Genomic DNA, 13221 nt, shown 5'->3' on the forward strand with positions numbered 1-13221 from the left:
GATTATCACCTGCCAACAAAACAGGGGAAGGGGAGAAACGCAACAGGGGCACAATATTGAGGGAACATTGGGCAAACGCTCTCTTTAGTCCTTGACGTTTGCAGCAAACAAAGATCTGGTTTTTAAAAGCAGACCTTTTCTAAATTAGCACGCTCTTACTTTATGTAAATCAGATGTTTAACATATTACGTCTTCTTTTGAGCTCCAATAGCAGTTAGATTTTAATTATGCACCAGCATGACTGACACATTAAGTATATACAGACTTCAAGATGGTGGACTACAGCCAGCAATCCTCAGTGAGAGATTTTTGCACATTTATGTATTTTAGTGCCTATTTGGAGTTCCTCCATAATTAATAAGGCTTAATTGGCTCTGTTGGACATGCCAGCAAACTGAGGCCAGATTGAGAATTCCCTCTAACTTGATTGTAATAGAGAGGGGAGTGCAATTCAAATAATGGACTTTTAATAGATTCCACTGACACACTCAAGTGTGAAGGACTAATTTGCCCAAAACCTTGTGTCAAGCTCTCAAAAGTAAGAGTGGAGGGAGGTGGAGCAGGAGCTATCGGATGCCCTTATTGCTTTGCCTCACCATCCTTTCATGTCGGCTCCCATCATCGTTGCGTAGCTAGTCTGCTTCTCCTTCATCTCCCTCCCTCTGCCTCTTTCTTTTTCCAGTGTCCGGTCCAGCAGTTCTACCACCCTCCGCTTTCTCTCTCTGTCGTTCCCGCTGTTGTTCTCCGTCTCTCCTCTAATCCATCAGCGCCTAACCGCCTCCCTGTCTCTTTCTCGCCGCGTCTCTATTTGCACCTTCCCTGGCTGCAGCCTGTGTCCAATTCCTTTCCTTCCTCCTGTCCATCTGTCGGCCTTTTCTCTGTCTTTCTCACTCTGTCTCTGCGAGGTCTGAGAGGTCATTCCTCACAGTGAGAGGTGTGATAGGTGATAAGCAATTCTGCCTCTGCTGCTGTTCATTTTCAGCTCCAGCTGGGCTTAGCGTGTGCAGTGTGTGTGCAATTATCTGTGTGTGTGTGTGTGTGTGTATGTGTACAGCGTCTTCACGAGAAGAGTCAGAGAGACAGTGGTATCTACCACAGATAGGGCCAGGCTGTTGTGTCACGACACATTAAAGCACGTCATCCATCTAACCTGAGCCGAAGCTGGCCATCAGCTATGGTGATACTCACGCACGCACGTGAAAACAATTACAGACACACAGACGCCAACATGTGCTTACAAGACTTTCGCACATGCACATGCACACACGTGTACACCTCTAGCCTAACAAAAAGCAACGGGGGAGGTGTAAAAGGTGGGGAAAAACAGAGAGACAGGGAGGAGAGAGTTCCAAGGGTAGAGGGGGAGATTTGGCCGGTGTTTTGTGGCCATGCAGCAGCAGATAGAGGAGGGATAGGGTATCACTCCCTAACCCCAAACACATTTACGGCTGACACCATGATTAATGAGCCTGGTGCTGCACTACAGGGCCTGGTCCTGGACCCATTAAACCCCCTCCCAACTGCCCAACTACCTCTTAATTCCACCTCCCCACCAATGCTGGACCCCTTCCATCTGGACAAAGCCCACCTGGGGATACCCGGGACGGGACATAGAGACATGTACACAAGTGCACAAATCCAAGAATACATGTGTGAATACAGGTATCCTGGAACAAGTGCAACAAGGTTACATCCATACTACTATGTTATAGTTTGAAAACTGCCTTTTCAAACTCTGGGCATGCGCATGGCAGTCTACACAAGAATTGTCACTTATTGCTTATATAATACCTTGTCCCCATAAGCAGTTGTATCATTTTAAAATGCAGAGTTTAACTGCACATCAGCTGGAGCAAAGACATCTGAGTCACTTTATTATTTCACACTTAAATTATTATCTGTTCAACACTGGTAGACGAGGCTAATGGTGGTTGTTAACTCCCAGGAGAGTGTCATGTGATAGGACCCTGACAAATCAGGGAAGCCTAAAACTCCTGTTGACAGCAGGCATATCCATAGCAGAGGCAATTCCTTTTGTAAATGAAAAGGTAGAAGTATGGATGTAGCCCAAAAGTGGCCATGTAGCTATACATACAGTAGCTAAGCAAGCATTAAAACACACAACAGACACACAGCTATGATGGGTAAAGATTTGGTTTGTCCCTACACTCACCCTTCCCCAAAGTCACCCACAACCACAGATTCAGATTTATTGTTAAAACATTTTTAACAGCATAAATTTATGTATATCAGTCTGTGTGTGTGTGTGTGTGTGTGTGTGTGTGTGTGTGTGTGTGTGTGGGGGTGTGTGTGTGTGTCGTGTGCGTGTGCGTGCGTGTAAATGACTGGGTGAGTTGAGCATTATTACAATTTGCTCCCAAGTCCCCAAGATATATTTTCAGATATTAAATTATGCACCAAACCATGTCCTTTCCCTGATTTCTGAATGTTTCTATGGAAAAAGGAAACAAAAGTCATGCTTAACATACATTTGGTGACCACACCCTCCAGGTGGATGATGTTCGGGTGGTCGAACTGGCCCATGATGCTGGCCTCAGACAGGAAGTCCCTCCTCTGCTTGTCGGTGTAGCCGGCCTTCAGCGTCTTGATGGCCACGCAGATCTCTCTCTTGCCTGGCATCTTCAGGCGGCCGCTGCAGACCTCGCCAAACTCCCCTGAAAACACAACACACAAGCACTCTGTTAGTACAGTGCACGGACTATAAATCACATCAAGAGGGGAGTAGGTGAGGGTTTGTGTGCGCGTGCGTATGTGTGCATGTGTGCACCGGTTAGAAAGGGTCCACTTTAAACATTGATCAGGGTCTCTAATCCCTCTCTCCCCCTCCTCTCCTCACCTACTGATGCAGAGAGAGGGGAAATTGATATTGATTCTTTCTCTTTATTATTTTGTCATTGGGTGACTTTTCTCTGGCCACAGGAATAGCACAGACAACATATTTAGCCCCCCCTGATTTTTTTTTTAAATCGCTGACCTGTCTAGAGACCAAATGTTACTGTCTGGGGAAATGCTGTTTTTTGTTTTCAAAGGGTAACACATGAGAGCACACACGGCCACACACAAACGTATCACTGTCACAGAAATGCTTTTAGCGGAAGATTTGCATGAAACCAATAACAAATATTCTTTTATTTCCTTAGGTGGATGCTTTTATCCAAAGAATAATACTCTGGGCCTTACTGCAGAACACACACATTCATAATGATTGATGAAAAGTGGTGGAATCAACTGAAGTCACTGGATTCAAAACAAACTGTAGCTCCTCACCGATGCCGATGACTTTCTCGATCTTGATGCAGGAAGCATCAATCTCCTTGGCAAACTCACGGACGGCTTGGTTCGGGTCCTCGTAGGTAAAGGGATCGACGTATATCCTCACTCCTGAGGAAAGAAGTTTGCAAGAAAGGAAGGAAGGAAAGAAGTTTAAAAAAAGGGAGAGAAGGGGGTGAAAAATGAAGGTTAATTCATTCCGGCAACTAAACCCCATCTGTTCTTTATTTCCATCATGCTACAGGCTACACTGCCTTCCTCTGTGGAGCCTCCTCCTCCTCCCTCCCCTCCTCCTTTCTTCTCTCCAAACCTCACTTCACACTGACTCCGCTGCTTTTCATGTCACTGCGGCTGACTTCAATAAAGATGGGGCTCATTAACTTGAATTTTTTGTGGGATGCAAATAACAACACTGATGACTTGATAATGAGGTGTTTGGAGCATGTTGGGATGCCAGTACATTCACTTTAAAATAGTTTGTTTTTCCCCCCTGTTTTATGGGCTTCATTTGTGGTTTAAAGTGCAGGCACATAAACACACCTGACAGCGCTAATGTTTGTCAATTATACAGAGTGTGTTGTCAGTGTGTTAACGTGGAGTTACCTTGATGTAAGTGCTTTTCTTCATCCGAGTCCTGCTTGGCTTTGCTGTACTTACTCCTTCTGGGGGCAAAGAAAGCAGGACGGTCAGTCGAGGTGAATGAGTCAGAACAAAAACTACAGCAACTGCATCTTCATATGAAAACAAAAAATGAATTAATAATAATAATGACGGAACACAAGTGTCATTTCAGTAATCTCTGATTAAAACTAATACCAAGTCTCCTAAACCCACTTACACATCAAGTAAATCCTGTGAAGAGCCAACACAATCAGTGATTACTGATGAAGCACTGATAATCTTGTTTGATATAATTATCAACCCCAGAGAGCTCATTACAAAGACAGAAAGTGAAACTGTAATGAGATTTTTCAACCACAAAAAAAGTCTTTATATTTGCTCATTGTGCTCAGTTGTGTAGGTAAAATATTTGACGTTTTGGGAGAAAACACTTTGTTGAAAGGTTTTACAAGAGAGGATAGTGTATAAAGACAGGAGACAGGCATGGGACCTTATCGCCTGGTTCTGTCCAAAGGTAAAAATAATCAAATCTGAAATTTACTATTTAAATGTTTTATCTTGCTCTTGCTCGTGTGAAAAGAATTTTAAGTGTATTCCCCAGGATGTCAAGTTACTCATTTATGTTAAATGTATACTCGCTGTATAATGACTTATCACCAAGTTTTCATAATACCTCAAACTGTTAATGGTTTTTTTGAGTACATTAAGTACCTCAAAAAGTTTACGATTAAAAAAAAATAAATACATGCAGAATAGAGTCAAAAAATCACAAAAAGCCTTAAGTTTACCATGTGTCAAAATTCACTAGTTACATTTTTTTAAGTATGCATTTATAGTATTTTATTTGTTATATGACTTTGCTAATTAAGGCTTTACATTGAAAATATATGGGTTTCTACACAGCTGTGTTTAGATAAAGTTGTAAAAGTAACATCAACTTGACTAGCTTAACATTACAATGCTACTTATATGTAATGCATTAGTTGTAATAAACCAATAACAAACACTGTATACCAGTATGACAGTATTCATCAGTATGAGAAAAGGCCATTCTGAATAATGAGTAATTACTTAATACTTAAGTTACTTTGCTGCTCATACTTGTGTACTTTGACTTGAGTAAATATATAAAAGAAAGCATTGTATTTGGTTTTTTATTTGTTTTGACTATTTCTACCTTAAATCCAATATGAAATCAATCAGCACTGTTGGTTTCTGAAGGGCACAGAAAAAGCAGCAAAACCGCGGAGTCAAGAAGCTGGCGGGTATAAAAGCTATAAATAAATCCAAGAGAAGATGCCCTCAAATCCCTCTGAATCCCTCAGGCACCCTGACACCTGTGCTTATATTGATGTGTCGGGTCAGTGGTGGAAATGACCAGATGTGCGAGACATTGTCCTCCTCTATGCTTGTGTAATGATGGTAAACGAGGACGTGATTACAGTCCCTCCCCACAATCACAGGATGGCTGCAGCCGCACAATGACAGTGGCCGTCACATGCATATAAAAAAGGCAGAGACAGCCACCTGCTTGGCTGGGGGAGAGAGGCAATCACATGGAAACGAGAGGACACACACACACACAGGCACACACTCACAAGCAGCAGCCCCATTCACTTCTCATCATCCTCAGCAGCAATACACACATGCAAACAGTGATTTGGTTTCCATATGAAGAGGCACACTCACACGCATAAAGGGATCAACGGATGCTCATAAAAGGAGCACACACACACAGACACACTCAGGAATCAACACACAAGCCATTAACACTCCCCTCCCCCCCAGTGCCACCACACACATGAAACAACACTTTTTTTTTTAAGGATGCGTGCACACATACACCCTAAGCACACAAACACACACGCGCACAAAGGGGGAGTGTGGGTAACACCCAGAGGTGAGACAGCCCCATCTGCATGTAATCCCATTTCTGTGACGGTGCTTTGTCCCGCTCGCTGGTTAACACCCTGAGATTGGGTCACTTGCAAATCCACCTGATGCCTCTCTGTTGCTCTCTCTGTATTCTATCTCCCACTTTTCATTGCCTGCTTATCTCATTGTCCACCCTCCTCTCCCCCTTTCTCTTTTTTCCCCCCTCACTCATTCTCTTCACAGCAGCGGGCAAGGCACAGCGGGAGAAAATAACTAGCGGCCCAGATTACAGCCACTAGCTGAGAGATAGAGGCAGAAGGATGGTGTGATGTGAGGAGCGGGGATTGATGCAGAGGACAAGGAGCGAGGGGTCACTGATTGCATCTCTTCAGCTGTCAGAGCTGTCAATCACGTCTCCGGTGTGGCGAGTCATCACTCGTCCGACGTGAGCGAGTTGGACTAGCTGTCTGACTGAGTGTGTGTTGGTGTGTGACTGTGTTTTTGAGTGACGTCCATCTCCTGACAGCTACTTTTCCCGTCGCTAAGCAAGACATCCTTCACCTACAGCGGGCGAAAGTGGGAGAGACAGAAAGCAGAAGGGACAGAGGGAGAGAGGGAGGGATGAAGCTCACCTTCGGCTGATGACGAAAGCACTGATGAGGATGATGAGGAGGACCACGCTGCCCACCACTGACACCAGTAACACTGTGGAGTTGGCCCCATCGCCAATAATGGGAGCTGGGACTGAGGACAAAGGAAGTAGAGATGGTGGGGAAATAACAGAGAGGAGGAGGGAGTGGGAGAGAAAAGAGAAAGAGAGAACAGTTGTGACAAAGTTAATATCATTGTGCTTCATCGTGCCACAAACAATGTTTGTCCTCTTTTTCTATTCCTCCATTTTACAATTCCCCCATTGTAAATTCTACAGTGTTGCCGGGTTCCTTGAGAAACAATGATGGCCCTTCAGGATGTGAGCTTGACCGTGTCATTATCATGCACCATTGTGTCTATTTACATTACAATGGGGACACCTGAGTTTACAGTGCATCTGTGTGGCCCTCTACAACAGTATCTGTCAGTATAGTCAACACTATGTGTAATAACATTTAATTAGGTAAATCAGAGATGTCAATAAAAAGTTTATTGAGGCAGAGCCAAGGGCGTATTGGCCCCAGCTGAAATCTGATCACTTTTGAAGTGCCCCTGTCCTGTCGGTAGTTTTTTTTTTACTTGTCACTTAACAATACTAATTTTAAAATGTGTCATTTACTTTTAATTTATATAATTTAAGTACACAATGTGCTTGAACAAGGGATGATTTTCAAAATGTATGTGAGCAAACAGTCAACAAGGAATGACTTCAATGTACTGAATCAGAATATGTACATGGATGTTTGGCATAAATTTGGCTCCTCTGTGTAAATTCTGGCCCCTGATTTAGAAAAATCTAATGTGCCACTGTAATATTCATATAAATACAGAAAACTGGATGTTAAAATGTGTTATTTCACTCTAAAATACGTTCAGTATCAGCTTATCCCAAGGTTGTGTTTTCTATAGCTGCTCAATTCAATCGAACGGAAACCTTTGGAAATTTAAATTTAAAAGAAAGTTCTGTGAGTTTTGGCAATTATAAAAATTGTGATCAGAGTCCGCACACGTAGACGCTGTTAATGTTATCTTAGGCATTTTATTGAGTTTCAGAGTCTGGTGGAAACATTTAAAGCTTTTGGCTTTGAAACACTCACATTGAAGGCCACTGATGGGAAGCAAAAAGTATTTTTCAACAGCTTCCAACTAAAATGTCAGAAGAGGTATCATTCTTCAAAAACCCATAAGTTAGCGCATCCACTGAGACTCATTGTGAGTTGTATAAAGGAAGCTATAAGTTGCCAGTCAGGTGCTGGAGCACAATATCATTTATCTTTTATAGGTGACAGCAGTGTTGATTAATGAGTCTACAATGAAAGAGACAGACTCGCAAAAGATGCTATCATTGCAGGGTTTAGCAGAAATGGGCGTGAGAGAGCTGGCTCTGAGCCGCTCTCTGGCTCTGCACTGGGCTGATGTCATTAAGTTAAGTAGAGCAGAGACGACGTGGCTGAACTCACCGGAGTTGGTCATGAACTCAAAGGGCCCGCTGAAATCCCCGTAGCCTGCTGCGGTGCGAGCTCGCACATGGAACACGTAGGAAGTGAGGGGGGTGAGGCCCTTGATGTCAGCGTTCCTGGATGATGTTTTTATGATTCGGTAGCTTCTCTCATTCTGGTCCTGAGGAAGACAGATGATGGTGAGACACTAAAACAATCCAGGGTGTTTTTTTTGCAGTGTGTTGAAATGCATTTCATCAGCAGAGACTACCACTCCCCTGGGACCCCTCACCTTCTCATAGTACTTGACTTCATATTCCAAGATGACCCCATTGGCTCTGTCGGGTGGATGCCAGGACAGTGAGATGGTGTGTCTGGTGATATCCTTGCCCTGGATGGACGACACTGGAGATGGAGCTGGTGAGATGATCAAAGAAAGAGAAAAAGAGGAGAAAACCGTTTTAGTCTGCTGCTAACTCCACGTCCTCCATGTTTCTTTCAACCTTGGCGACACTGAGTCTGTTTTGTGTTGCTCTCCTGTATCCCCCACTCTTTGCTCCTGCTGAGAAACTCAAACAGTGGTGCAGGCCACAAGGCAATCACTTCCATTCGTCTTCACACTTGGCTTCCATTCAAAAGCTGAGGCCTCACAGAGCAGTGTAAGGCCACACAGCTGAAGTATGTAAAGCAATACTGATGTTCTTATGTACTAATATTTCTGAACTGATGGTTGGTGTCCATAAAACGGATCCAATTTCCTCTTGGCTGATGCTAGCATCTCGACAAGCTTGCAAAATAATGTCCAAGTCCATTTTCTGCAGATTCTCAGGTCACCCTGAGAAACCTCACATCGCTACAGTCCACCTCAAAACGCTCAGAATGAGCTCACTGCCTTTGCTTTTTTTCCTTTTCAACAGAGCAAATCAATTGGTTTTCATTAAAGCTCCAGTGGGCGATCTTATCTCAAGCCCTTTCTGCTGCAGCTGATAATGAGGCCATATTTCAAGCAGCGGTGCTATCTGCATTCAGACGCTTTTAACACGTGAAGGTTAAAGCACAGATAATGGCTTACACTCGTCCCCTCCCTCCAGTGTGTCACCGCTGCACAAATCAAGCCTCTATCTTCAGGGATTGTGACAACACCAAAATTGGATCATACACACTCAATGCTACAAAGAGAAATCCATAGACGTAGGGGAGATAGCGTTGTAAACAGAGAAACACTCATGTACAGATTGAGTTTTGGACCGTCAGGAAGATAAATGGGGACAGGTGGAATTATACGCCATCAACAAAAGGGAACATAATTGAACACACAACCCAGGTTCAAGAGGGCAGGACACAAACACACTGTGTACATCTCCAGCATTTTAGTGATTCTACCATCCGTGATATCCCAGTGGAAGTTTAGATGACCCAGTCACTTTCCTACAAGTCCACAACTCAAAAACCAAACAAACAAAGCACCACACTCATACAAACACATGAAAGAATTCCATTGATGCCCAGGTAGCATTTCATTGTGGCATCTGCTCTTACAAGTTCACAAGGAGTGAATCTTTGACCTCTGATACTCACTGATATTGTAACCTCACTCGCTTCAGACCATCTGCCTTTTAAAAAATTACAGTGGGATGATTAATGAGGGGTTCGCGGTCCACCGATTATGATTGGATTATCTATGACATTATATACATTCTCATCACTTTGACCAGGGGCTCCAGGGAGCCTAGCCTTCAAGCTAGCTCTAACAAAACCCTGCTTTTAGCTGCGGATTGAGTTCAAACAGGTCTGGAATTCAAGCACCAGCCATGGATAGAGTTTCAGAGGGGGTGAAGAGACGGCAGGAGGGGCGGAGGGGTTGTGACTGGGTGGGGTGAGATGGAGATAGAGGGATGGGATTGCAGACTCTTGGTAAATAGATTAACCCGAGGTTGTGTCATCCTGTTGGCCTAATGTGTTGCGTCTCTCCGTTAAACAATTAGATGGCGGCCATTTGTATCCCTCTGATCAATCTTACCCAGCAGCGAGAGCCAATTTGAAGGCCCTCCTGGGGCTGACCGAGAGCGCTCCGGCTCAGAAAGAAAACCCCTGAGGGGTCACAGGCCTTCGTTCCCCCAAGGTAATCCACACATCCATCTTTCCTCCCAAAGATGACAGATATGGCGTTTTAATCGCATTCCCCTCCTCTTGTTGCATTTTTATTTTCCCCTCGTCTAATGTGAGGATAAAGATGAGTGATTTTCTGAGTAGTCCTGTCTGTGGTTCACTATGTGAGAAGGCAGCCCAGACACAAAACAAGTAATCCGTCAAGGACAAGTTTTATGGCTTGTCACAGACAAATTAGTCTGTGCCTAAAAACCTAACTGATACACATGCAAATTTAAAATACTGTCAAACTGTGGACAAAACTGATACAAGAATAAATGTTTATTCCAAAGAGAGAAGAGTTTCACCTAAGGGTTTGATTTAGGCAGACCATGGTCTGTAGATGAATTAAAAAATGTGGAGTATATCTGTAATTTCTTTCCTTCTCCTGAACGTGTGGGCTTAAAATACTGGTGGAATAACGAGTGTTAAGCGCAATGAATATTCAAATCTCATTTCAGAATTTTGCACTGAAAAAAAATGTCTTCACAGCCACTTGCACAAACACACATGCAATACACACTGACACACACACCCAGCAACACAGGGACCTCATTACACATACAGAAAGATAGAAATTCACACAGACAAAAATTCACCCAGTGCCATTATCTCACAAAGACAGCAAACACTGCAGTCACACTACCTATGCATACATTACAATGAGTAAATCCTGGCAGAGGGACATGAGGTTCAGAGTTTGGTTTGATTTGATTTGGAAAATCACCCTCCCAAGAGAATAGTGGCGGCTGTGGGGACATTTTGTTGGTGTTTCTTTTTTTCTGCAGGGAACCCGTTGAGTGAGCAAGTTTGTATTTGCGAACGTGTTCTTCACAAATTATTTGTGCTGCGAGGAGTGGCTGTGGTCGGCGAGAGCAGTTGTGCAGAATATGCAGTCGATTACAATCTGACATTAAAAGAGACAGGGGCCGTGGTGCACATGTGGTTGCCAGATTGGAACCTGGTTGCCAGATTGGAGTAACTCAATTTTGCTGCCGCCAAAGAAAAATAGCAAAAGAGGGAGCCGTTTTTCAGTGTGTCGAGAAAATGGCTCCTGCGTACAAGATGCTCCCCCCCTTCACCAACAAAGCCTGCTTCCATCTCCCCGAACACATTTCCACATGCACGTCTGTCCGGTTCGCCAGAGACATGGAAACTCACACACATGTGTGCTGACAGACGCGCCCACACACACACTCTCTCATGCACTAATTCACTTTTAGTCACCTAAGCCTGCCAAGTATTTTGTATGGAGACATAAACACCTTTCACTCTGCCTCTCTCATTCCCTCTTTCTCACACACACACACACACACACACACACACACACACACACACACACACACACACACACACACACACAGAGGACTTGATCCCATAAAAGGGGAAAAACATCCATTTACAACCAGGGGTCAGTTCAAAGCTTGGCCATCCCGCCTCTCTCCCCTCCCTACATGCAGTCCGGGTGAAGGGGTTACACCCCAGCTGATTTACGACAGTTCATGGCGAGATGTGGAGTCTGACCTCTTTGTACACACACACACAAATACATGCCTATATCACACGTGCATACACATGCAAGCAACAAAACTCAAGTTTAGATTTTTCCGTCACCTGGCATTTATTTGCTTCACCTAAATCCATTCTCCTCTCACGCAAAGCTCCACAAACGATACTCCCTTCCAACCTGCCAACTTCACTTCTTCCTCTGTAGCTGAAATTTGAACTTTTATGGAAAGGCAGTGGCGGGGGCGTCTTTCCACAGCATTTAAAAATCCTAATAAATCTATCATAATAAATGTGTAATCCACAGTGTCTGGATGAGGGGAGGCGATACAGAGAGAGGGACAGCCGCAGATGACTGGCTGGATTACCAGCGGGTGCAACCAGATCCTCCAAAGCCCCTACCGAGCATTAGCAGTAAGAAATCCAATCAGTCTGGAGTTATTCTCTTTAACACACACATACACCGACACACAGTCACAAATTAGAAGACACACACACACACACACACACACACACACACACACACACACACACACACACACACACACACACACACACACACTCACCACATTGTTTAAGGGGTAAAATGTATCCATCCATGAGTGCACAAACACATATGTGTGACACACATTTTCTCACTTGCAGCTAAGGATGTAGTAAGTTCTGCAGATGTGCATACACTGGAATGCACTCTCTATTACTCCAGCTGCAAGCTTCACGTGACTAATCCTGGGGACGTGTTGTGAAACATGCAACAGTGACGAGCCAAAAGGCAACATCATCGATATCTTACAACCTGAAGTCAGCAGATCAGCCTGGAGCAACCTCCAGGGCACATCAGTGTGTGTTTGTGTGTGTGTGTTACTATGTTTTTCATGGATCCATGTGTGAGAGTATGCACCTTGGAGTTTTTGCACAACTGCATCAGTGTGACCCTTTTCACAAACTGTTGAAGGCAGGAATGTGTGCTTTTATTACTTTTATATTATATATTTAAATGATATTAATTAATATGCTGGCTTGTTTTGGTTTAATTAAACAAGCAATGACAGCACAACACGGAGTCGTCTTCACGGCAAAATAGCAGCATCTCTGTATAAAAGGAGATACTGACATGCTATTCCGAGCCCTCTGCCTGGACTCAAGGGTGTGCTCCATTACAGCTCTCGCACATGTCTGTCTGGCATGACTCGCCGCTCTCCCACAGGCAGCACATCCATTCATCTCTATCTTGCTGACCCCAGCTGATAAATCAAGCCAGTGGGTCCTTACATTGCCAGTCCAAGCCCTATTCAAGATATTCGCTTTTCCCAGGGATGGAAATTAGTGATAAAAAAAAGTGACACAAAGGAGCACTTAGCTTACCACCCAAGAGCGGAGCAATAAAGAAGACCAAGGTAATGACCGGCTATAAGCTGAGGAGAGAAGGGAGGGATGAAGAGAAAGGGCCAGGGTCATAAAATCCATTTGCACAACAACCAGTTACAAAATGGTTAAATGACAAAACAACAGGAGGCTTTGAACGCAACCCCGGGCTCGATGGCTCCTCTCCAGCTCCGGAGGAGAGGCTGTATTCATGGGCGTATTCTACTAGAATAATTACACGCACATGTAAACGCACACGATCCAGCAGCATTTGTAATGAAGCCTCCACAGATCAATACAACTCATCTAATTCATTAGCTCGAGA

General features: G+C 44.1%; 1 protein-coding gene across 2 annotated transcripts in view; it reads right to left on the reverse strand.

Annotated features, from left to right (window-relative positions):
- epha4l (eph receptor A4, like) overlaps positions 1–13221 on the reverse strand; it is a 55099-nt gene that overhangs the window by 11339 nt on the left and 30539 nt on the right. Inside the window, exons 6-11 of one of the 2 annotated variants that reach the window (XM_035154373.2) lie at positions 8170–8294; positions 7899–8058; positions 6420–6531; positions 3895–3950; positions 3289–3402; positions 2490–2675 (exon numbers count right to left, since the gene is read on the reverse strand). In XM_035154373.2, coding sequence (XP_035010264.1) covers positions 2490–2675; positions 3289–3402; positions 3895–3950; positions 6420–6531; positions 7899–8058; positions 8170–8294 — 753 coding nt within the window. Of the gene's footprint in view, positions 1–2489; positions 2676–3288; positions 3403–3894; positions 3954–6419; positions 6532–7898; positions 8059–8169; positions 8295–13221 lie in introns of both variants that reach the window. The other variant, XM_035154372.2, reaches the window with a different exon arrangement.

The sequence above is a fragment of the Hippoglossus stenolepis genome, chromosome 4 (assembly GCF_022539355.2).
Source record: "Hippoglossus stenolepis isolate QCI-W04-F060 chromosome 4, HSTE1.2, whole genome shotgun sequence".
In the NCBI taxonomy this organism is placed as follows: Eukaryota; Metazoa; Chordata; class Actinopteri; order Pleuronectiformes; family Pleuronectidae; genus Hippoglossus; species Hippoglossus stenolepis.